Source organism: Vipera ursinii, assembly GCF_947247035.1.
Source record: "Vipera ursinii genome assembly, chromosome: 17".
Classification (NCBI taxonomy): domain Eukaryota; kingdom Metazoa; phylum Chordata; class Lepidosauria; order Squamata; family Viperidae; genus Vipera; species Vipera ursinii.
In genome coordinates, this window is record NC_139530.1 from 911,448 (window position 1) to 935,513 (window position 24,066).

Below are 24,066 nucleotides of genomic sequence, written 5' to 3' on the forward strand. Positions count from 1 at the left end.
ACCCCTCCACACATACACACACGCAGGCACCTTTGGGAGCTCATTGATGGGGGGGGAGGAAGGGGGAGGGAATCACAAAATTGCTGTCCGTCAGCAAAGATGTGGCCCTTCGGCAACGGGGGCTGGCTCTGGGTTGGTTGCAAAGAGCGAGTAACGGCGAGCGGGAATAAAACAACGGTGTGTGGTTTTGCCAAAGGGATGCTCAGGGCTGCTCCCATTATTGTTATTAGTATTAGTATCTCAACCCCAGAAGGAAAAATTAAACGAGCAGCGGAGGGAAAGTGTGTGAACCAAAACAAAACTTTTCTGCCCGACGGAAATTGGCCTAAGATGTGGGGGAAATACCTGGTTTCAGAGTTGACCACAGCCTTCCCGGCATGGAGGAGGAAGGAAGGAAGGAGCCGACAGATTTCCAGCGTTGGAACATCTGGGAAGAGGCTGCAATTTGGAAACTTGGGTGGGGTGTCTTTCCCCAAAGAGCCGATCCGCAAAGAAAGGAGACGAGAGGCGCGGTCCGCCTCGGCATCCGGTTTAGCCAACCCTGTGGTGTTGGGAGACGGGAGCCTTAAGTAGCCTGGAGCCTTGCCGGCTGACGGTGCCTGATGCGAAGGGCCGAATCAACTTCCTTCGGCCTCTGCCGAGAAGATCCTGGCTTGATCAAGAAAGGAGGCTGGCAGGATCCCTTCGGGGCAGCGATGCCTGGAGTGGACGCACCGCCCGCCTCTGGTATCTAACCGGGTGGCCGGCTAATTATTTCCCCCTTCTTTGTCTCGTTTTTATGCTGCTGGGTCGGAGGGAGAGAGACGAGAGCAGCAAGGTTTACAACGCTGAAGTTGTTGTCGAGAGTCGGAAGCATGCGGAGGTTAAAGAAAGGCAGGCAGGCTCTGGATGCCGGAAGTGTCGGGCGACTGAGTGGTTAAAACTGACTTTGCGTCTTTGACAAGGGTGGTTTTTTTGGGGGAGGTGGGGAGGTTGGTCCTGGACCCTCCTGTACCACAGTGTGCCTGCGAGGTGGAGGACGAGGGGAGAGCACACCCTGGGCACCTGTAAAATGGGTGGCTGTGGTTCCTTCTCTCTGCCAAGGTCACGGGTGCGAAAGCCACCTTTTTTTTTCCTAGAGGAGTTGCTTCTCCAAAGCCGTTTCCAATCCAGAAGGGAACCGGGGGGGCGGGGGGGGCTGTTTCTGCCAAGCCGGGGGCAGAAATTAGTGCCCCCACCCCCCGGCCGCTCTCTGCTGCTGCATTAGCTGTCCATATCGATCCGGTGGGCTGTTGGTGGAACAAGCAAGGAGGAAGAGAAAAATAGAAGAGAAATTAAAATATAGCGGGCAGTTAAAGGTAAAGGAGCACATTGGGATGTCTGATCAACCTTTGGCCTCGGCCCACCCAAAACAGGGAGGCAGGGCGTGTTAGGGATCCCCTCCCTAAGAGAGATCCATTTGGGGCCTTCTCTGTGTTGGCTCCCTCCCTGGGGAACATCATCCCTGCAGAGATAAAATTGGCCCCTACTTTAGTACTCTTTCGCCAGGCTCTGGAAATGAAGTCAAGTAGCCGGCTTTCATGCCTAAGGCAGGACTAGAACTCGCATCCTCCTACTTTCTAGCCTGATGGCTTTAACCACTAGGCCGAGCTGGCTTTTGACTCTGTAACCCACCCAGAGTCACCATGAGTTTGGCTGCCGTATAAATTTTCTTAGTAATCAATTAATAAATGATAAATACAATGTTCATGAACACTACACAAACCCCCCCCCCCTTGGACCCCAGGTTTTGCCTTTTGTTGTTAATTAATCTGAACACAGGCAGTAACCACCAAAATGGATGGTCTTAATATGTTTTTAAATGTTTTCATGTGGTAAGCCATCCAGAGTCGTTCGACACCCAGGTGGGTAGCAAATAAATTCCATAATAATAAGTCATGAAAATAGGAAGAAAGTTACTGGGCTGTCATTTTGCTCCTAAAAGCTTTGGAGTCAGGAAGGCCCCCAAAAAGATCCTGCTTAAAAGAATGGCCAGCACAGGATAACAAACCCAACGGAAGAAGGAAGCCTCAAAGGAGGCAATTTAGCAGGAGAAAAAGCTGTTTTTCCGTTTTTTTTACATAGCTTTACATTCATATGCTGATGGGGTCTGCAGAGGTCCCCTCTGACCAGGATATGCAACTGAAGGAAGCTTCAGGAAAAGCCAAGCCATGCAAGATTGGGAAACCAAAATTGGGGGGAAATAGATATGGTGCCGTGGGAAAATTTGATGCCAAATAAAGAGGTGCTTTGCGGAGGGAGATCAGCGGCCTATAAGGAAATATATTAACAACGGAATTTTAAGTTGGGGTAGCAAGTTCACGGGGAAGCTACCGCCCAGTTAATGTGGTTTTGGAAGAAAAGATTTTTCAGAATCGGAGTGGAGGTGGAAGGGACCCCGGAGGTCTTCTAGTCCAGCCCCCCCCCTCTGCTCACAGGAGATTTAAAGGACCAGCACTCACATTGCTTTGGTATCCGAAGGGCCTCGTTGTCCGCCGACATCACTTGGTGGAGAACGCCGCGAAACTGGTAGAGGACTTTCAAGTTCTTCTCTTCACCAACGCACGGGTCGTAGAATCCGGGCAGGCCGGCCTGTGGGAGTTGAAAAGGAGGGTTGCTTGGACCGCGGCGGGAGAAGAGAGCTCCTGAGCTCGTGCAAAGCGGCAACCCTGAGCAGAAAAGAGCCAGGAAAACAGGTCTCCCGCCTCTGCCTCTCTCCAACCTAGCACCCTCCTTACCTTGGAGGCTTCGGTGAGGATGAGTTTCGAATCCTTCACCAGGCACTGTAAGGGCACCGTCACGTCAATCACCCTGGCCTTCTCGTCCCGCCTGCTCTGGTCGTTGACGAACTTCCCGTACCAGGCATTGACGATAATCAGGCCTTTGAGGGGGCGAGAAGGCGACGGGGTTAGGTTCGGGGAGGTTTGACTCGAGGCAGGGGCCTACCTTGTCAAAGCGGGGGTGGGGGAAAGGCCGGCAAAAGAGACAAGCCAGCTTTACGCACCCATCCTGGCTTCCTCGGCCTCAATGATTCTCCGGACGGACTCCTGCATCAACCGCACCTGCGCAGCGGAAGAGGAGAGAGGATGAAGCCGGCAAACCTGAAGCTGCTCCGCCAGAAGGTTACGAACTTCAGAATTTTTGATGGGCTGCTGTTATCAAGCCCTGATCTGTTTGTGGTTTGTTTGTCTGGCAGGCTGCTGACGGCCTCCGGAAGTCGGTTACAGAGAGCCAGGCCGGCTTCTCGGAGACCTGCGTTTCTCAGCCTTTGGTGACTTTTAAGACCCGAGGACTTCGGCTCCCAGAATTCCCCAGCCAGCCATGCTCATTCTGGCTGGGGAATCCTGGGAGTCAAAGTCCTCGGGTCTTAAAGCTGCCAAGACGGAGAAATATTCCTGGCTGGAGTTCAAAGGAAGATAAGACACTTACGGCAGCTTCGGCCTCCTGCTTCTTCTGCAAGATATCGCTGGAGCAGCTCTCTCGTTGCTTCTCCAAGTCTCTAGTGTGAGAAAAAGGGGATTTTGTGGGGTCCGGATCGGTTCTCCCTCCCTGCACCCTGGAGGGGAGCCCCAAAAGGAATATGGGGATCCCTGGCAATGCCATTCCCAAGTGCTGGCACTCACAATCTCTCAGGCAAGCTGTCCCATCCATCCATCCACCCACCCACCCACCCATCCTTCTCCCTCCCTGTCATGTAGTCTGTCTATCATCTACCTACCCATCACCTCTGTCTCTTTCCATCCATCCATCCACAAGCCATTCCTGGTCTGTCCAGAAAACTACAAAGCCCTCCACTCTGGTGGTCAGCTCCCATCCCAGCTAGGTGAGAGACCCCCTCCAGACCTGCCCACAGCTCTGGGGCACTCACTTCTCCTTCTGCGCCCGCAGATAAGGTTGGATGATCAGCCGGTCCATGGCGAAGTAGAAGACCAGCGGTCCAGCCGTGGCATAGAAAATGGCGCTGGGCAGGAGTTGATCCGTCAAGTGAATGGGGAAGAAATACGTCTGGCTGGCTCTGTTTAGCCTAGAAGGCAGGGGAAAAGAGGAGGAAGAGGTACGCTAGCATCTGCGAATTATAAGCCCTTTAGCTGCTGTATATGTTCATTTTATTTTTGGACAGTCCACAAGTCTTAAAAGTTGCCAAGTCTGAAGAGCCTTGCTTGAGACCTAGAAGATGCCCATCGATGCCAAGCAACACAGGGGAGACCTCTGCGCCCCCCCCCATCCTGCCAGTTCTGACAAAAACGAGCAAAAAGGCAGGGACCGAGGGTGATGCACCTGGGCAGCTCACTCACTTGATCTTCAAAGAGACGCCCTGGGGCACCCCCACGCTGACGGTGGCCCCGAGGATGCTGTGTTTGGAGATCTTCCGCTCCGCTCCGTACTCCACCATGGTGCCGAAAAAGCCAGCCCTGCCGGGGGGGGGGGGGGGGGAAATGGACACCGTAAACTAAGGAAAGTGGAACTGCAGAGTTGGAAGGGGCCTTGGAGGTCATCTAGTCCAACCCCCTGCTCAAGCAGGAGACCCTTTACCATTCTAGACAAACGGCTGTCCGGTCTCTTCTACCTGTACATCCCGCTGGCTTGCCTTGATTTGGGGCACCCTTGGAAGATTTTTATATACTCTTCCACCCTAATCCAGCCACACACTTCAGAAGGATTAAATAATAATAATAATAATAATAATAATAATAATAAAGATAATGATTAAAGACCAGCCTTTGGAACTGGGGGATTCTGGGAACTGAAGTCCACACATTTTTTTATATTGCTGAGGAAAGACAGGACTGGGTCACTAGTAGCCATGATCTTCCTCCGGAGATCAACCGCTCTAACAGCTTCCCCACCCCAATTTTACGAAAAAAAACCCCCCCAAAAAAATCAGCTTTATCCTCCAGGGCCCATTCCCACATACTTCAGGGATCCTTTGACCCGCGTCTGATCTTCGTCCTGAAACTTGTGCTGGTAGCTGACCATGACGAAGGAGTGAGGGATGCCCAGCTGAAACATCGCCAAAAATAAATAATAAATCAAATCAAATCAAATCAAACAAAGTCAAGGGAAAAGCCCGATTCGCTCAGCGGCCAGATGATTTGCTTAACGACCGTGAGAGAAAAAAGGTGGGGAAATGGAGCACGATTCACTCAGCAAAGGCTTTGCTTAGGAGTGGGAATTCCACTCCCAATTAGGTCGTAAGCCGAGGACTCCCTCGGCTGTCTTAAAGGAAAAACTTTCTCACCTGGAAGGCCAAGGTGAAGTGGCTGCTTTTGGTGTCCCGGACCAGGCTGGAGTTCATGGCTGACTGGAGGCCCCAGCGCCACTGCAGGTACCCCATGGTGTTCTTGTCGAGATTTCGGGCCAGGACCGTCGTAAGTCCGGGACGGATCCCTCGCGAGGAGAACTGGAGGGCGCAGTTGGTGGTGACGAAGCTGCCGGGGAGGTCAAGAGGGAAAGAAATTGAGCGGAAGCGAGAATCGCCCTCAAAGGGGAACAGAACTGCAGGGGGTCCTCGACCACAAGGCCGCCCGACGTTTCGGTCAGTAAGCGAGACAGCTGTGAAGTGAGTTTTGCCCCGTTTCACAGCTTTTATTGGCATCGCGGTTGCATGGAAAACCTTGCCCAGGTGCAGTTTATGAAAAGAAAAGCATTTGGGAATCAAAAGCGGCAAAGCAGGTCCCGGACATAGCCGGGAGTGTGGCGCTTCCTTGGCAAAGCCTTACCATCGCTGCGTGAGATTCCGGAACATCTTCAGGCCAAAGACGGGGCCCTGCAGGTCTCCGGCTCCGAATTCTAGCTGCGCCAACAGAAGCAAAGAAGCGCTTACAGAAAGCCCTCGGCTTACGACTGTTTACCGTCTGAGGTTAGGGTGGACCTATCTACTTATGACCCAGATTTGAAGTCCCAGCAGTTGGAGTCTCCCCATCAGAGTCACAGGACCAAAACTTGGAGTGCTCGGCAACCCAGGTCCTCTTCACAAAACCCCACCCCCTCCTCGCACTGATGATGTTACCTAGTTGGGTCGTGAGACGTCTGCAAGGAAACCACCCAGCTCACAGAGCCCTCAGTCCTCCTCCTCCCCCTTCCTCCTCCTCCTCCTCCTCCTCAAACACCCGTCCCTTCCTAGCACTGATGATCTTACTTACTTGTCTCACGAAACGTCTGCAAGAAAAAACGCCCGGCTCAGGGGACACCCGGGATCCTACAGCCCAGCCCTGACCTACAAATATTTTATTCTACCGAGATCTTTGCCTTCGAAGCTAGTCAAAACCTGCCCCCACCCCACCCGCCCCATTTACCTCTCCCCAGCCTTTGGCGGACGTCACCCGCCGGAGACCCAGGCTGACAGAGCCACCGCCGTTGCCGTTCTGCGTGGAGAGGTTTCCTGAGAGGATGGCGGTGTCCGTGGTCGTGAGCGGGGCCTGCAGGACAAACAGATCGCGTGAGTGAGCCAGGTTAGGTTATGAAGGGTTTGGGGGCACCCTCTAGGGGACGAAATGGGGAAAGACAAGGCTCCTTACCTCGATAGACTGGGATATGTGCATTCGGTTGATTTCAAGGTGGGGGAAAGGGCTGCCTGGCACGTCTTCGTACTCCTCGTCGTAGCGGTCAAAGAGGTCGGTAGCATCGACTCCGACGCTAATGGTACCCTGCGGAATGGAACAGATCCTTGAAGATTCGCATAGTGACGTGATCCACTTAATGACTGTGGTGAAAATGTCTGTGAAATTGGATCCAGTCACAGGAGGACTTTGGTGGAAAGTGTAGCTGAAAGCGTGTGTGTGGGGGGGAGTTAACAGGCTCTCTACTTCCTACACATCCCACCGTAGCGACTCGTTTAATGACTGCATCGCTGAGTCATCGCCCGAAATGCCAGTCCCCAATTGCAATTGTGAGTCGAGGACTAGCTGCACAGGCGGAAGGTGGAAGTTCCTCGTTTTAGCCTCCTTACCGGGTTTTCATTCCCAGCCTGACGGCTTGGATGTTTAAACTCACCTTCCCTTTAAATAAATATATTTATCTCAACAGGAGGACAAACGCAAACCCGGCGGCTTTTGACAACTTCGCAAAGTCTTACTTTGGGGTTCGTCCGCTGCTGTAGCCGCCTCTCCTCCCTCTCGCGCTGCAGCCGTTCAAATTCCTCCCGGATTTCGGCGGGGGTCCTCCTCCTTTCGACCACCTAAAGGGGCAGGAATTCACCTGGGCAGGTCACCAGCTTGGAACGAACAAAACTCTGCTCGTAAGAAGAGGACTGCCGTGTAAGCCAGGTGGGCTTTCCAGGTTACTGGGAAGAACATCCTTCAGCGGAGATTTGGGGGAAGAAATCCCACCCACCCACGCGGGGCCAAGAGAGGTGAAATTGGATGCGGGAGACCTGGAGCAGAGAGTCAGGAGGAACGGAGCTTTGCTGTAAATGACTTCATCTCCCTCCCCCTTTAGGGGCAGGCGGACAGGGGGGAAAAATTGCTGTTTTTCCGGCTGCGAAAAAAAGCCAGTGACTTTAGACAGTCCGGGCACATCTGCCAGGACTGACCCCAAGGTTAAAAACACCTGGCCCCGGGTCAACCTCATTGTGGAGGCTTTTCTTGGGAAAATTGGTGGGTCAGGGGTTAGAGAGATTGGTTTCGCAGAGGGGCTGAGGGGCCGAGGAAGGTCAGCCTCGTTTTTCCCGGGGAGAAAAAAAAATAAGGCTGGGCTCAAAAAAAAGAGCCCCCCCCCCCACGCCTAAGCCGTCCTTCCTTCCCAACTGCTGCCTCTAGTAAGGCTTCTGCTACTCCAAGGAAGATGGGCTGCACAGGACAGGCAGTCCTCGCCTTGCGACGGCGACTGGGCCCAAAATTGCCCTTGCTAACCGGGGTGGTTGCGAAAAGCGAATTTGGAGCCACGTTTGTTAAGCAAACCGCTGCAGTTGTTAAGTTAGCAATCGGGTTGTGAAGTGGATCCGGCTTGCCCGCGTTGGAAGAGTCGCAAAAAGGGTTCCGCACGACCCTCCCCCCCGGCCACACGGCAACCGTCGTAAATACAAATCGATAAGCAAGACAGCCTTGAAGTGGGTTTTGCCCCATTTTCAGGAAGAGGTTCACATTTATGACGGTTTACATCATCCCCTTTTGTGACCAAAGTCAAGGGGGAAGCCAGGTTCACTTAACAACTGGGTGACTAACTTAACAACCGTGGCCAGGAAAGGTCGTAAAATGGGGCAAAACTCCCTTAACAAATGTCTCACTTAGCGACAGAAATCTGAAGCTCAATCTTGGTCGTAATTCCAGGACTAATGTCTATTTCTTTCAGTGACTCTTCCCAAGGCAGTTGTTATTATTCTTATTTTCCTTCCTTTCCATCTCATCTCTAAACTCACAAAACGGCAGGATTTCAATTTTCCATTTTCTTAAAAAGAACATAAATTGATAAGAGAGAGACAGCCCCAAGATGTGGATTGGGGTTTTTTTGTTTTTTAAATGTCACCGCTGTTTCCTCTCTAGCTCTTAACAAACACCTCGACGCTCTCCGAATTTCCCTGCTCTTTAAATCATCCGCTGTCTCTCTCCAACGCCAATTTAACTAACATTTCCTACAGCGATGCCGTGTGTGTGTGTGTGTGTGTGTGTGTGTGTGTGTGTTTGTGTGTGTGTGTGTGTGTTTAAAAAAAGAAAAAGAAAACCAGCCTTCTGTTTATTTTCCATAAATTCACAGCCATGATTAGGCCTCTGGGGGCATCCAGCGTCAAATTATAGAATTCTTGCTAGTTTTGTTTTGTTTCTTCCCATTGGGCTTTAGGAGGCCGGGAGTTTGGGCTCGGTCTGAGAGGGGGGGGGGACGACTAATTATTCAAACTTCTGACGTTCCAGCCATCAAATCTGTAACTGTCGGTCAAGGCTGGAATAAAGTCTGAGCAAAGAGGGCCCAAAGGGGCACTGAGTGACCTTCAAAACTGCAGCAGTGTTCAAAGCTCTCTTTCTTTTTAAGCACATACCTGAGGGGTTAAGGTTTTCCTACCGTCAGAGTTACAGAACGACAGGGCTGGAAGGGACCTTGGAGGTCATCTAGTCCAACCCCCTGTTCGAGCAGGAGACCCTATGTAATCTGGGACAAAAGGCTGCCCGGTCTCTTTTTGAAAAGCTCCAGTGATGGAGCGGCCAGAACGTCTGGAGGGAAGCCGTCCTGCTGATTGTAATAGAATCCTAGGGCTGGAAGGGACACCTTGGAGGTCCCCTAGTCCAACCCCCCACTGAAGCAGGAGAGTTCAAGCGTCCAGACGGTTGCAGGAATTGGGTATGGCCAGTCTAGAGAAAAGAAGGACTCGGGGTGACTCAACAGCATCTTCCAATATTTGAGGGGCTGCCCCAAGGAAGAGGGAGTCAGGCAATTCTCCAAAGCTCCTGAAGGCAGGACAAGAAGCAACAGAGAGAAGCGACCTGGAATTAAGGAGGAGAAACTTCCTAACAGTGAGGACAATCAACCAGTGGAACTGCTTGCCACCAGAAGTTGTCAGTTCTCCATCACTGGAGGTTTTTAAGAAGAGACCGGACAGCCACCTATCTGAAATGCTATACAGTCTCCTGCTTGAGCAGGGGGCTGGGCTAGAAGACCTCCAAGGACCCTTCCAACGCTGCTTATTCTGTTAGCCTTGGGCTCTTCTCCTTCCCCGCCCCAAACAGACACACACACACACACACACACCCCAGGCCAAGATGGAGGCCAGCAGCTCTCCCTTCTTCTTACCTCCCATCCTTCCATTTCAAGGCCTCGTTTTCCATAAATGTCATAGATGGCCCGGGTCTGGGGGTCGCTGAGCACTGGAAATTAAAATTGAGACGTTATTATCCAAAGCTGAAGGCTGAGTTCACAGCCAAGCCTCCATACCCAACCCACACAAACACATTTGCTGGCGCCTTCTCGCTAATATTTTTAGAAGACAAAACAAAAAAAAAAAAAACAGGCCACCCAATTCAGACACGGTGAAATGACGTCTGGTAGGGCAGACAGAGCTGACCTGTCACACCAGAGGGATATTTTTAAGTCTAATCCTAATTCTAGCATTCTTCTAAAACTGGATTTCAAACTGGGGCCCGGGGGGGGGGGGGGAGAAGAGAAGGGAGCCTGGAAGATTTCTCATACAGACATTGCTCCTTCCCTGCTTAATATCCCTGCTCCCCTGTATCCCAACCTTCTAATTAAGGATGCTGTAATTCAGCGTTTCTCAACAATTCCTCAGCCAACCACCCTCTTTTTCTTTCTCACCCATCCCCATCCACAGAGAGGACACATTGCAGAGGAAGAGGTTATAAGAGAGTAAGCAGGCGACAACGGGGATACACATTGGAAGAACTAGAGGGAGGGAGGGAGGAAGGAAGGAAAAGAGGGAGGGAGGGAGGAAGGGGGATGGAAGGAAGGAGAGAGAGAGAGAGAGAGAGAGAGGGGGGAGGAAGGAAAATGATGGAGGGAGGGAGGAAGAGAGACGATGTCTGAAGAATTCTGGGAGTTGAAGTCCACCCGCCTTAAACTTGCCAAGGTTGAGAAACCCTGCTGTCAATGATTCCACTCACGTCCAAAGTAATCGGAGGACAGAAATGCTGATCCTTCCAAAAAACCCCACAGCCAAATATCTCTGGCTAATCTCTGGGAGTTAATAAGAAATCATTTATTCACTATTCCCCTCTGGGCCCAAGCAATGGACAGCCAAAACTGCTGGCGTTGCAGTTTTGCTGGGAAAAAAGGAGAAGAAAAAAAAGAGCCAAATCTGGCCAGCTCCTAATTTACTGAAGCTTCGGTTGCTTCTCTCTCCCTGTCCGCTCACCCCAAATCTCCAAAAATTGCTGCAATCTATCAATAATTCAGACGCGGACAAGATTCATTCGACCAAACCGGGATCAGGGAAGGCCATCCGAAACGCCAGCTTTTCAAGGCAAGCTTTGACAGGAATGGTGGCAGAGCTAAAAAAAAATCTGGCAATCTCACATTATCGCAAACTGTGCGGATCCATCATTTATTTTTATATATATATATATATTTGCACACTCTGGTAAACCACCTCTCCTCTAATTTTTTTTGGCAAGCTTCCCTCTCTCTCACCAGCTACAACGCTTAAAAGCTTTTATAGAAGATTGAGAATTTTTCTTTTAAAAAAAAACCCTTTCTCTATATAGGAAGGAAACACCGTTGGGAATTGGGAGAGGGGGGGGCAGGGGGAGGAAAACGACGGTTCAGCATGGGTAACCTTGGAGGCCTCACCTCAAATCCCTTCCCTCGTCTGTCCATCCGAGAGAAACAGCAGACGCATTAACCAGCAAGAGGCTCTGTGGTCAAGCGCCTGCAGAGAACACCGCCGTCTGCAGAAGTGCCCTTGTGTGAAGCTCTTACGGGAAACACACACAACACAGAATCACGTGGGCAGCTAAGAGGCTGCCGTGGGGCACCACGAAAAGGACTCTCTGGTCTTGAGCAGGCCGGTATCTTAGATGTAAGAAGGGTTGACTTTTAATGGGGAGGGATGAAAAGGGAAGGGATAAGGAGGGGTTAGGGCGAGGAGGAAAAGCATTTTTTTGGGGGGGGGTCCTTGGTGCTCTCTGAGATTGGTGGTTTCCTTGCAGACGTTTCATGACCCTACTAGGGAACATCATTAGTCTTAGAGGACGAGGTGAAGGAGTAGGAGGATTGTGGGGTCCTTGTCGCACTCTGAGCTTGGCTGTTTTCTTGCAGACGTTTCATGGCCCAAACCAGGGAACATCATCAATGCTCTTATACAACAGGCCGTCGGCCATAGGAGGCACTGATGATGTTGCCTAGTTTGGGTCAGGAAACCTCTGCAAGAAAACAGCCAAGCTTAGAGAGCACGAAGGACCCTATAATCCTTTTCGTCCTCCTCCTCCTCCTCCTCCCCTATCCAAGACCCACTCCCTTCTGGCACTGATGATGTTACCTAATTGGGTCCTGAAACCGCTGCCAGGAAACCACCCAGCTCAGAATGCAGCCCGGTTTTCCGCCTCTGACCTTCATAAGCCTGATGGAGGAGGTTGAAGAGCTGTTCGGCCTGCCTCTTGAGCTCGGGGTCTCTGTGCTTGTCGGGATGATACAACATGCACAGCCGGCGGTAGGCGGCTTTCAGCTCCTCTTGAGAGGCCTGGGGAAGAAAGAGCAGAAATCCAATTAAGCCTCGATCAAGGCAGTGAGGCGGCTAACGAGATCCCGAACCTGCTGGGTGAGGGAAGCCGAGCGTTCAGAGGCTGCTTACACTTTGCGCCCTAAAGCTGTGATGGTGGACTCACAACTCACAAGAGTTGTAAAGTGAGTCACAACAGTTAGTAACATGGTTGTTAAGTGAACCCTGCTTCCCTGGTCAGACGGTCACAATAGTGGGAGTACGTGACCCCGGGAAACGGCGACTGTCATAAATACAAGTCAGTTGCCAAGCGCCCAAATTTTGATTGTGGGGACGCTGCAAAGGGTCATTGTGAAAAATGCTTAGAAGTTGCTTTTAAAAATGCAAACGGTCGCTAAAATGAACGGTTGTTAACTCGAGGACTGTCTGTATCAGGGAGTCATCGTGAAACCACGAGGCAAATGCAGAATTATCCCCAAGGTTTTGCATCTGGAGACCTTATTTGACCAGTGGAAAAATTTCCCTAGCTTTTAAATTGGAAGGTAAGGTCAAGCCACCCTAAATAGGAACTTAAATTCAGCAGAAAACCACATCATTTTAATCTACATAGCGGGACTTAAGCCATTTCTGGAATTGAGTTTGTTTTTTTTTTCCCCTGCTGTGTTTTTTTTTATTCTTAGTTCATCTACATGCAAATTGGACGAAACCTGCCAGGATCTCACTGCCAAAAAAAAAAAAAAAATACACACGCCTTTCTTTTAGCTAGAAGAATTAACGCAGACGAGGAAGGAGTAGAGATTCTGGCCCAGCCAGGACCTTATTTAATCAAACCGGTGATAAATGGCTTAATGCACTATTGATTAAGTAATAGAGATGAGCCATTCATTCCCCCCCCCAAAAAAAATCATGTTCAATAAAATATAAAATTGGGCTTTTCATCATTGGGGGAATCGCTAAGGTCACCGGCTCAATATCGCAGGAGCGAGAACGTCTCTCTGAAACAACATTTCAAAGTGTAAGGAGAGATTAAGGCTAATACAGTTATTCCTCGAGTTGCAACAATTGAGGCCGAAACGCACAGGTTGTAAAATGGAACAAAATTCACTTAACGACGCTCTCACTAATTTGGGGGTCTCTTGTGGTTTAAGTCAAGGACTACCTGCGTTTTCCTGTCATGGCCCGAGCTATTAGCAAGAACCAGATTTTTCCCCCCACCTCATCTCATCCTAGTCTCTTTAAACTCTGTTCTCTTCCATCCTCCCTGGTCAGATTAACCTGGAAAAGAGAGGTGGGAGGGAAGGACACAGCACTGGGGAGACCGAGTTGCTGCAGATTTTAATAAAACCATCATGGCAGGATTTGTTTTTTTAAAATAGGTTGGGGAGTTGAGAAGCAATTACTTCTGCCCCGAAGCCAGCATTCAAAGCTTGAACGTGCCTGGAAGCTCTACCTTGGTTCAATCTTGATTTATACGTTCCTCAATTAAATGGTCTGTCATAACACCCTTATATTTTGAAAAGACCCCGACAAGTTCCATCGCTCCGTTCACATATGCTTCGCATTTTTATCCCTCCTGGCAAGTCATCGGATGGTGAAAATCAGCCCTGCCATCTTTTCTATTTAATAAACATAGTTCTGAGGTTCTCCTCTTCTGAATGCAGCCCAAAATTAATAACTATAAATAACTGTCATCTTGATAAAACGTTTGCTTGTGTGCGGTCCTGGACAGATTTGATCCTCTGGGAAATAAATGGCTCCCCCCTCTATTTATTTGTTTAGCGTTGGTTTAATTAAAGGGTTTTCTCACCTACTTTTCAAACGTAGCCTAGGAAGAATGTCATTTTATGAAAGTTATAAAACCACAAATGTTACAACTGGGATACTTATTAAGCGGTACTTAACAAAGGACACGAAGCACAGCCTCCAACTATATTTTTTAAATCTACTGGGTTCTTTTTAAAAAACAAATATTATAGATGAAATCGTGCATGGTTCCTGGGGGAAATTCCGAAACTGTGAAGCCACTCAAAATAAAATATGGCAGAATTTAACTATGGAGCCCTTGGTGCTCTCTGAGCTTGGCTCTTTCCTTGCAGATGTTTCACAACCCAACTAGGAAATATCATCATCATCATCATCATCATCGGAGGAGGATTATTTACTTAGCAATGAAAATTCTTGTCTTAATCGTAGTCATAAGTCAAGGACTAACTGCATATTTGCATGGATTTTTTTCATAATTTTTTTTCATAATTTTAAAATAGTAAAGTTGGAAGGGACCTTGGAGGTCATCTAGTCTAAACCCCTGCTCAGGCAGGAAACCCTATACCATTTCAGGCAAATGGCTGTCCAGTCTCCTCTTAAAAACTTCCAGTGTTGGAGCATTCACAGCTTCTGGAGGCAGGTAGTTCCACTGGTTAATTGTCCTCACTGTCAGAAAATGTCTACTTAGTTCTAGGTTGCTTCTCTCCTTGACTAGTTTCCATCCGTTGCTTCTTTGTTCTGCCTTCGGGAGCTTTGGAGAATAGCTTGACTCCCTCTTCTTTGGGGCAGCCCCTGAGATGTTGGAACACTGCTATCATGTCACCCCTAGTCCTTCTCTTCATTAAACTAGACATGTGTTGTATACAAGGACTTAGAAGCAAGAGGTCACTCAATCTCCATGTGAAAAGTCCGTTCATTTCTTTACAAAGATGCAACTGTATTTTCTGACATGAACTGTATTGCAACCTGCAAGCCTAGCCCTCAAAATCAGTTTTCAGGGATATGCTTGCAGGCTGCAGTACAGTAAATTTTGAATTTACTCCAAAAATTGTAGCTTTCCATCCTATGAAAACTGTCTTTTTTTTACTGACCAAGCTGCTGGAAAGCAAAGGAGGAAACAGCTGAGCATTTTAAGTACACAATTTTTTTTTTAAAGGCCATCCGTCAGAGGTTTTGATGAGCTTTTATTTTAATATCAATGCAAATGAGGATCGGAGATCAATCACCAGAAATTGGATGGTTATGTTACTGGCACCCAAAATTACCAACCTATCCAGAGCGTTAAAATAGGAGATCAGGATTAGAATGAGCCATTCAGTCCACTGACTGATTTTTTTTTAAAGAGAAATTACGGATCCATCTTTAGCACAGAACTGATTGAGATGGCTCTTATTTGGAAAACCATCTTATCTATGAAATCTTGAGTATTTATAGGTAGTCCTCAGCTTACGACCACGATTGAACACAACATTTCTATGGCTAAGAGAGACATTTGTGAACTTTGTCCCATTTTACAACCGGCCACGGTTGTGAAGTGAATCCCTGCAGTTGTTAAACGAGTCACACAGTCATTAAGTGAATCCGGCTTCCCCCATTGGCTTTGTTTTTCAGAAGGTCACAAAAGGGGGTCGCGTGACATCCCCTCCAGGACACCGCGACCATCATAAATATGAGTCGGTTGCCAAGTGCCTGAATTTTGATCACATGATCAGAGGGATGCTGTGATGGTCCCTAAGTGTGAAAAACAGTCATTTTTTTCATTGCCGATGTCACTTTGACTGGCCCCTAAATGAGCAGTTGTAAATCGAGGACTACCTGTTTGTACAAGTGTGGAAATCACCGTCAAGCAAAAGAGATCAGATCAAAAGACAGCCAGGAGAACAAGAAAATCAATACAGGTTTTTTTTAAATAACAATTTGTCCTTTTTAATAGCATTTTGATACCCTTTTCTTACTCTCAAATATATATACATACACATGCGCGCGCGCATACACACACACACACACACACACACACATCCCTGTAAAAGCCACAAAACTGAGAAATGAATAAAGGGCCCATATGTCTTTCAATTAGCCATTGACTCTGCAAAGGAAGCTATTCTGCATTTTTGCCAGAACGATTGTAGAAAAAACAGTTTCCTGTAGTGTCATTCCAATTTTATTTTTCCCTGAGGCAGTTTAAAGTGCGAAAGAGCCAAGCTGTAGATCTGCTCAGAGGAAGCTCTCCCGAACTAATTAATCCAAAATTTAATGCATAATACATTAACAAGCACCGTTTTCTCTACCTATGATGAGGTTTGGGATATAAAAAGTTTGGGATATAAAAAGATGGTTCAATCTGAAAACAGGAAGACAAACCAGTTGGCTAGAAGTGCCAAAAATGGAAGACTGCAAATTCTGGGCCTGCCTTAGGCAGGAAAGCCTGTTGGGTGATGTTGGGAGAGTCACCCTCTATCAGCCCATCCCACCTCGCAGGAGTGTTGCTGGGGGGGAAATGGTGGGGAGGACAGGAACATCAGGTCTGCCACCTTAGAGATAGCATACGCACATATAGCTAGGTCTCAATTTACAACATTTCATTTAGTGATCATTCAAAGTTACAATGGCACTGAAAAAAAGTGACTTAGGACCATTTTTTAAGCTTACGACCACTGCATCACGAGATCAAAGTTCAGATGCTTGGCAACTGGCTCATACCTATGATGGTCACGTGATCCCCTTTTGCCACCTTCCATCCAGCAAACTCAATGGGGAAGCCAGATTCACTTAACGACCGTGTTACTAAGTTAACCACAGCAGTGATTCATTTAACAACAGTGGCAAGAAAGGCCCTTGTTGTTGTTAGTTGCGAAGTCGTGTCCGACCCATCGCGACCCTATGGACAATGTTCCTCCAGGCCTTCCTGTCCTCTACCAAGGCCCTAACAGGTGGCAAAAGTCACTTAGCAACTGTCTCGCTTAGCCACAGAAATTCTGGGCTCGATGGTGGCCGTAAACCGAGGACCACTTGTACAGAGTTCCATAATTTGAACTTTGACCCCCCTTCCCAATTGGTTAGTTGGGACCCCCTTGGGGTCTCTTTCCTTTCAAGGCCTCCCTGGCCTTTGGCTCTGAGAAATGGCGGCTCTTTTCTTCAGCCTTCTTCGGCCGCCCTGGCCACCTTCAGGCCCCCTTTCCAAGCCTAATCTTGGAAATATTAATAATAACAGACGAGGCAATCAGCTTTGTAAAATAGAATATCAATATTATTAACTCTCAAGACTGGTCCCCCCACCCCCGCTATGTATTCAAAATAGACTGTGGTTAATATAGTACGGTATGTATTTATGCATATCCATATTCTTTTGAGAGGGGGCCTCAGAATTTCACTGATAACGTGAGAGTGTGTGCAAAGGAAACGTAACGATAAAGGTCGTTTTAACTTAGATCTGTGGGCAAAGGGGTGGACTAGATGACCTCTGAGGACCCCCTGCCAAATTAAAGTGGGGGGATTTTGGAGACCTCCTCAGCAGGAAAACTCCCAAATCGAGATGTCCTCAGCTCTGGAGCGGCTCCTACTTTGTATACCACATTATGGATAGATTTGACCGAAATCACCGCCCGCTTCTGCCCTGTCAATGACTGGCCGAGCCTCCCCCGCCGCCGCCGGCCGCTGTCCCTCCCGCCTCCCAGCCTCGACTCGCCCGGGAGCGGCTCCCCAGAGCAGGCCGGCGCCCCTCAGCGCCTCACCTCCCGCCGCACGTTCAGCAACGAATAATAGTCCTCATTGTCCGGCGCTTCATCGCCTGATGAGGCCGCCGCCATGTTGCCGACCTTTCACCTTCCGAGCGCGCATGCGCCGGGCAGAAGGCGCCCTGCCGCCTGAACGGCCGCTCTAGGAAAAGAACAGGAAATAAAGGGGTCGCCTTCAAAGTGCGCCATCTATAGGCGAGATTACAAGGCCGGCGGGCCGCCGAGGAACGCCAGAGAGCGCGCGAGACTAGAGCAGCCACGCCTGCGCAGAAAGGAAAAAAAAGAAAGCCGCCGGCAGAAAGCGGGATATGCGCAGAAGAGGACGAAGGAAGGACTGCGGTGAAAGCACGGCGGCGAGGTTTTGAAGGAGGCGCCGCGTGTTTCTTTGCCGCGCATGCGCCCTATCTGGTGAACAGGCAGAAGGGGAGAATACCTCGCCCACCTGTGGGCGGGGCTATTCTCTGCCCGTCTCGGACAGGTCGAAGTAACGTGTGAACCAGGTGCAAAATGTAGAATCTCTAGATTAAATGTTAATATATATATTGCTAGTCCATGCATGATAGGCCGTCCCCCATATAAATACACGTGCGAAATGCTAATGATTAATTATTGATGTGCAATTATAGGATGTAACTAATTTCATTAATTTTGAATTTATGCCTATTGTAATTATGAATTTACGTACAGCGTGTATTTTATTAAATTTTTATGCTGCCCATCCATCTCCGCCACAAGGGATCCTGCAACGGTCACATAAGTATGTAAAAAAATAAGTAGCTGGTGGACCCACTACCGCCTTATCTGAACAGAGACAGCGTTCATCCATGCCATTATGGCCACCTACAGATTAGATTACTGTACTCTTATCATACGTGGGGCTGCCCTTGAAGACAGTGCAGGACTAAATTATAGAATACAGAATGGCAAGAGTTGGAAGCGTCCTTGGAAGATCTAGTCCAACCCCTTGCCCAAAACAAGAGTCCTTATCCCAACCTGGACAAAAGGTCTTTTCCTGAAGACCTCCACCCATAAATCCAGGAGGATAAACGCCCTGTTTTTGATGTTGCTCATGGTTGATGATCTTGGGGGGGGGGGGGAAATCAGGTAGTTGCAAGTGGAAGCTGCTTCTTGCCAAACTGAACTGGCCATCTTCTCTGTCCGCCTTTGGAAGCAGTGGAAGGGCTGATGTAATTGACCCGGTTGACCGTCAGAGGTTGCGGGAGGAGGTGGGGGTCTGTATCCCCCTCTGCTCTCCCAGGAGACCCACGTGGAGAAAAACCATTGATATCTTTTCTTCTGAATGCTCAAGATGAGCAGTGCACATGCCTGGACAGAGAATGGGATTCAGCCAACATTTAGTCCTGTTGGAATCAGCTGATCTCTTTGCGGTCAGGAAACAAGAGCGGTGTGGAGCTCATGGTGTGTGTGGGGGAGAGAGGGAGAGAAAGAGAGAGAGAGAGAGAGAGAGAGAGAGAGAGAGAGAGAGAGAGAGAGAAACGGAAATAGACAAATGATTATCCAATCTTTTTTTTTTTTAAAACCCTCCAGTATTGGAGCATTCACAACTTCTGGTTAATCGTGATAGATAGATAGATAGATAGATAGATAGATAGATAGATAGATAGATAGATAGATGGATGGATGGATGGATAGATAGATGGATAGATGGATAGATGGATAGATGGATAGATAGATAGATAGATAGATAGATAGATAGATAGATAGATAGATAGATAGATAGATAGACAGATAAACCTTTATTGTCATAAAAGTCTTCTGAACCCAGTTCAGTCAACAGTCTTTGCACAGCTTCTGGCTTCCCCACCCAGGAGCGCAGTCAGGGATTAATTAAACTCTCTGCTTTCCACTTTGCCTGGCTAACCTTTCTTTTATGCCTTTTAGTAGGTGTAGGGCCTGAAAAAGTCAAGTCTATTATCGGCACGGCTGGGAGGGGAAAGGACGCTGCCCACCCTTGAAAGAACATGATGTTTAATGTTGCGTGCGGCTTCTGCTCCAGATGCTGCTGTCAGAGGCTTAGGTGAGGCTGAGCTAGGAGATGGGGTGGGGGGGAGCTGTCTGGGGAAGAATGCAAGCCTACTAAAATCTCCCTTGAAGGAGGAAGAAGAGGAGGAGGAGGAGAACAAGGAGCAGGAGGAGGAGGAAGGAGCTATCTGGGGCACTTGGAAGTCAGCAGAGTGTCTTCTTGTTTACCAGATATGTGGTCCTGTTGCTTAGTCCATTTCCGGCTTATCTCCCTAGACTGGGCTGTGTGGAATGGGACCCCAATAAGATATGAAACAAAGCCTGATGCCAGTTTGAGGCTCCCCACCATTGAAGGAGAGTAGGGTGTTCTACGGGAGCTGTAGAACAATATCTGGACGCATCAATATCTATACCAATGTTTCCCAACCTTGGCCCATCTCTCTCTGTCTCTCTCTGTCTCTCTCCCTCCCTCTCTCTCTGCCCATGCCTGGTCATGCAGGCTGGCGTGGGTGCTCTTCCTTTCCCTGTATTCTGAAAGACCTTGAAAATAAAACAAAAGAGCTCTTTCTCTTTTTCCACGGAGTGTCCCCTCTTCACCAGCCTTGTGGGTCTCCGTAGGGGCGCCCACGCCTTGTGGACATGCGCACCAGGCCCCGAGACACGAGGCAGCCCGTCCCCCACTTGTAATCCTTCACTGGGTGTCCATTCAAAGTTACAGCAGCACCGAAGGAAGGGACTTAGGACCGTGTTTTCACTCTGACGACTTTTGCAGCATCCCCAAGGTCCCCTCCTTTCCTCTCTCTCCTTCCTTCCTTTCTCCCTTCCTCCCTCCCCTTCCTTCCTTCCTTCTTTCATCTCCATTCCCTCAACTACCCTTTGCAGGGTGAAGATGCCCCTATGGTGGGGAAAGAGAGAGAGAAGATGGAAGGAAGGAAGGAGGGAGGGAGAGAGAGAGAGAGAGAGAGAAAGAGGGGGGGCTCTCCCCCGGAACCCAATGAGGGAAGCCCCTGAAGCAATTGCAGAAGAGCAGAGGGGGGCTGCCCCCTGCACGGAGCCTCCTACAGGGACCTCTATCCCTCCCACCTTGAAGGCCCACATCCTGCTTGCAACCTCTTGGAGACCCCTTGCCCCTTTTCCGGGAATCCAATTTCGAGACAAGAAACAGAAGAAGAAAATTAATTCTTCGCACAGCCGAAGAGCTTGTGGGAGTTGAGCGCAGTTAAAACCAGAAAAACACAGGGCCGTAGAAGCATTAAATCAGATTTCTGGGGACTGCAGGAGCCGTTCACCACCTTGGATTAATTTCTGTGGGAAATTGGAAGTCGGTTACCTTTACTCCTACATCTGTCTTCCCTTTCCACAGCCTGGAGGGATGTCTGACATTTTAAAACTCGTCTTTCGGGGTGGGGTGGGGGTTGCTGGCCAGATGCACCCTCCCCCCTTTTTATCCCCGGCAGGAAGAGGATTCCCCCCCCCCATTACAGGAGTCTCTTTGTATAGTCCTGAATTCCAATTTAGGAAGAAATATGTCATGATCAAATATTGATGGGTGGGAAACAAATAGGATGTTTGAGCGTGGAGACAGATGGATAGACGGCAACTCTGGACGGTCGCGTCTCCATCACAGCCAAATAGGAGAAGAATAAGTTCCTCACTGCCAGGAAATTTTTCCTTAGCTTTCCTTAATTATTTGAAGAAGGGGAGAGAGAAAGAGAGGGGAGAAGGAGGAGGAGGAGAGCAATCGGTTCAGGAAGGGTGTGAGATGTTGCCCAAATAAGATTTTGGAAAGAAAATGCAAACATTCCTTGGCTAAGGAGAGGGGGGCTCTTGGAGAAAGGTTAAATTAATCCCCCAAAGGGATGATCAACAAGGGAGCTTCTCGTTCCAAAAGGTTTCCTCTGTTATCTTTGATTCTATTATGGGGGCATTGCGCTCCCTGATTCTGCCCCTTCTCACCGCCAATGTGACTGTGGAAAGGGCTGGGGTCCTTTCCCCCCCCCGTCTCTTTTGGCCCGAGAAATCTTCTCAGCTACAGAAAAAAAAAGCAGGAATCAGTTTGTCACTTGAAGATGCTCCCTACACGGTTGCCAGGCTAGCACAAAAGGGTGGTCTCCAGGAAACGCTGAGAGCATTCAGACACAAAAACAGAGTCAGAAGGCTGAGATTCAAGTCCTTGGCACTTTCCAATGATTGTTTTCTGCAGTAGAGTCCCTTCCTTCCTTCCATCCCACTTTCTCCTTCCTTCTTTCCATCCATCCATCCATCCCCCTTCCTTCCTTCCTTCCTTCCTTCCAACACAGACAAGACGGGTCGGGCCATGAATTCTGCCATTTCTCTTCCGGCACGATTCTAAGGCTGAAATATTTAAGATTTAGCTGCCTTTCTTCAGTAAATAATTGATGTTCCATCTGAGCGGCTGGAGAACATCAGCCCTTTTCCTTGTTGACAAGCAGAACAGAGTGTTCTCCGGCTTCCTCAGATGTTTGCTGGGAGTGAATCTGGATCTCCTGTGAAGAGGGCATCTTTTTCGAATTACGAACGGGAGACAGAGTGCTCTCTTTCCCAAAAAAAAACACGCCCACAGTGGGCAGGTGGGAACAAGGAGCTACAGAGGTCAGTTTTTCACAAGGCAGAGGAGGAAAGAGAGTCCTCAAGTTGGGGACCGCTTGTTTAGCGGCTGGTCAGAATTACAACAGGACATATACGTGTGACTTACGGCCCGTTCTTGTACTTTAAAGCAGAGGTCTCCAACCTTGCCAACCTGAAGGCCTGTGGACTCCCAACTGCCAGAATTCCCCAGGGCCAGGATTGCTTTAAGACTTCTGGACTCCACTCTCCTTCCTTCCTTCCTTCCTTCCTTCCCTTCCTTCCTTCCTTCCTTTTCTCTATCCTCTCTTCTTTCCTTCCCTCCTTCCTCTGTCCTTCTCCTTCCTTCCTTCCTTCCTTCCTTCATTCCCTTCCTTCCTTCCTTCCCTTCCTTCCTTCCTTCCTTCCTTCCTCTCTCCATCCTCTCCTTTCCTTCCCTGTCCTTCTCTTTCCTTCCTCCCTCCCTCCCTCTCTTTTCAAATGTGGGGAACTGGTCGACTTCATACTGACTCTGGGAGGCTCACAGGTCCTATCACCTGATGGACACAATTGTGTGCTGTTACCTAATACAAATTAAAGTTTATATTATGCAAATTCCTCCCTTCTGTCCATATTATCCTGTGGCTTATAAACCTGGAGGCTTGGGGAGATGGATACTTTAAATATTGCTTTGGAGGCTTAATGGCAACGGATCAGTTTAAAAATGATGCAGAAAAGAATTAGCAAAAGTCTACAGTTTAGTTAAGCCAGATAGGGCTGTTGCTACAGAAATTGCACTGTAAAAATTACAGTTGCGTTGTTTAGAATGGTTTTCCAGCACTCCCAAAGTCAGAGAAAGAGCTGCTTAAATTACAAACTTTTAGGGATACTAATTCAGTTAGAGGCAATGAAGGTAAATTTGTGTTTATAAAGGAGGGAATTACAAGGAGACGATCTAATTATAAGATCAATATATTGCCCCAACTGCAATCAGTATTGCAAAAAACTAAACTCATTAAGAATTGGAAATGTCATTATAAGGGGAAACTTCAACCAAGTTTCAGATAACAAATTACAGTGGTCTTCTAAAAAACAACAGGGGAAATCAGATGATAATTTTGAAAAAAATCTCGATTTTTGCTCGTTTGATTGATATTTGGCGATAGAAAAATCTAGATGAGAAGAATCACATATGTTATTCAAACTGACAAAGGGCTGTGCCAAATATTTTACATTCGAAAATGTGGTCTAAGAGCATTCTATTGGTTAAAATTAGATCCATAATAATTCCTCGCTATGCCCATTTGGCTTACATGTAGTCCTCGGCTTACGACCGCAATCGAGCCTAAATTGCTAAGCGAGGCAGTCAATTGCCAAGGGATCTGAATTTTAATCATGCGACCATGGGGATGCTGTCGTAAGTGCGAAAAATCAGTCATAAGTCAGTTTTTTCACTTCTCTTCTTTCTTTGAACGGTCATTACACAAGCTGTTGTTAAGCTGAGGACTACCTTATTTTAATTTTTTCCCCTCCACCAAGTGGGGGCCCTGGATTATTTGGGGGCATCAAACTTTATACCATTTTTTAAATATTAATAGCAAAGGAGTTTCAGCAGACTATTTTGTCCCCTTTTCTTTGATCGGCCCCTTCCCTTAGTAGATGGCAGGAATACTGGGGATGTAATATATCTTGATTCCAGCAAATCAGAGCTTGCCTCCAGAAACCTTCAACTTGTTAATGGCCAGGCTGGCTCAAAAATAGTACCTAAAAAGAGATGCCCCAAATATCAGGATCTTCCCCTTTTTAAATAAAGTTTTATTCTGCAAAGTTTGCTGGTCAGTTTTTCAAGGGATGCAACCAGAGCTGAGGGTCGTCACTAAGAAAAAAAAAATCATAAGGGCCAAA

The 24,066-nt window shown here is 48.4% G+C and overlaps 1 protein-coding gene across 1 annotated transcript; it reads right to left on the minus strand.

The window, feature by feature from the left end:
* Window positions 1-212: 212 nt before the first annotated feature.
* On the minus strand, window positions 213-17,687 carry DNAJC11 (DnaJ heat shock protein family (Hsp40) member C11). The gene is made up of 16 exons (XM_083375915.1): window positions 17,611-17,687; window positions 12,007-12,136; window positions 9,739-9,812; window positions 7,094-7,195; window positions 6,537-6,665; window positions 6,315-6,437; window positions 5,739-5,812; window positions 5,258-5,447; window positions 4,934-5,019; window positions 4,314-4,430; window positions 3,887-4,042; window positions 3,448-3,517; window positions 3,023-3,080; window positions 2,757-2,899; window positions 2,481-2,610; window positions 213-1,268 (listed from the first exon to the last, which is right to left on the minus strand). The coding sequence occupies exons 1-16, from the start codon at window positions 17,683-17,685 to the stop codon at window positions 1,243-1,245; spliced, it is 1,683 nt and encodes a 560-aa protein (XP_083232041.1). The 5' UTR covers window positions 17,686-17,687; the 3' UTR covers window positions 213-1,242.
* Window positions 17,688-24,066: the final 6,379 nt, after the last annotated feature.

Excerpts from the sequence above, each read along its gene's own strand:
- DNAJC11 (XM_083375915.1), bottom strand. The coding sequence starts at position 17,685 with ATGGCGGCGGCCTCATCAGGCGATGAAGCGCCGGACAATGAGGACTAT. Across the intron at positions 6,666-7,093 it reads AGCAGCGGACGAACCCCAAA|GGTACCATTAGCGTCGGAGT; the intron begins GTAAGACTTTGC and ends TCCATTCCGCAG. Across the intron at positions 6,438-6,536 it reads ACATATCCCAGTCTATCGAG|GCCCCGCTCACGACCACGGA; the intron begins GTAAGGAGCCTT and ends TTTGTCCTGCAG.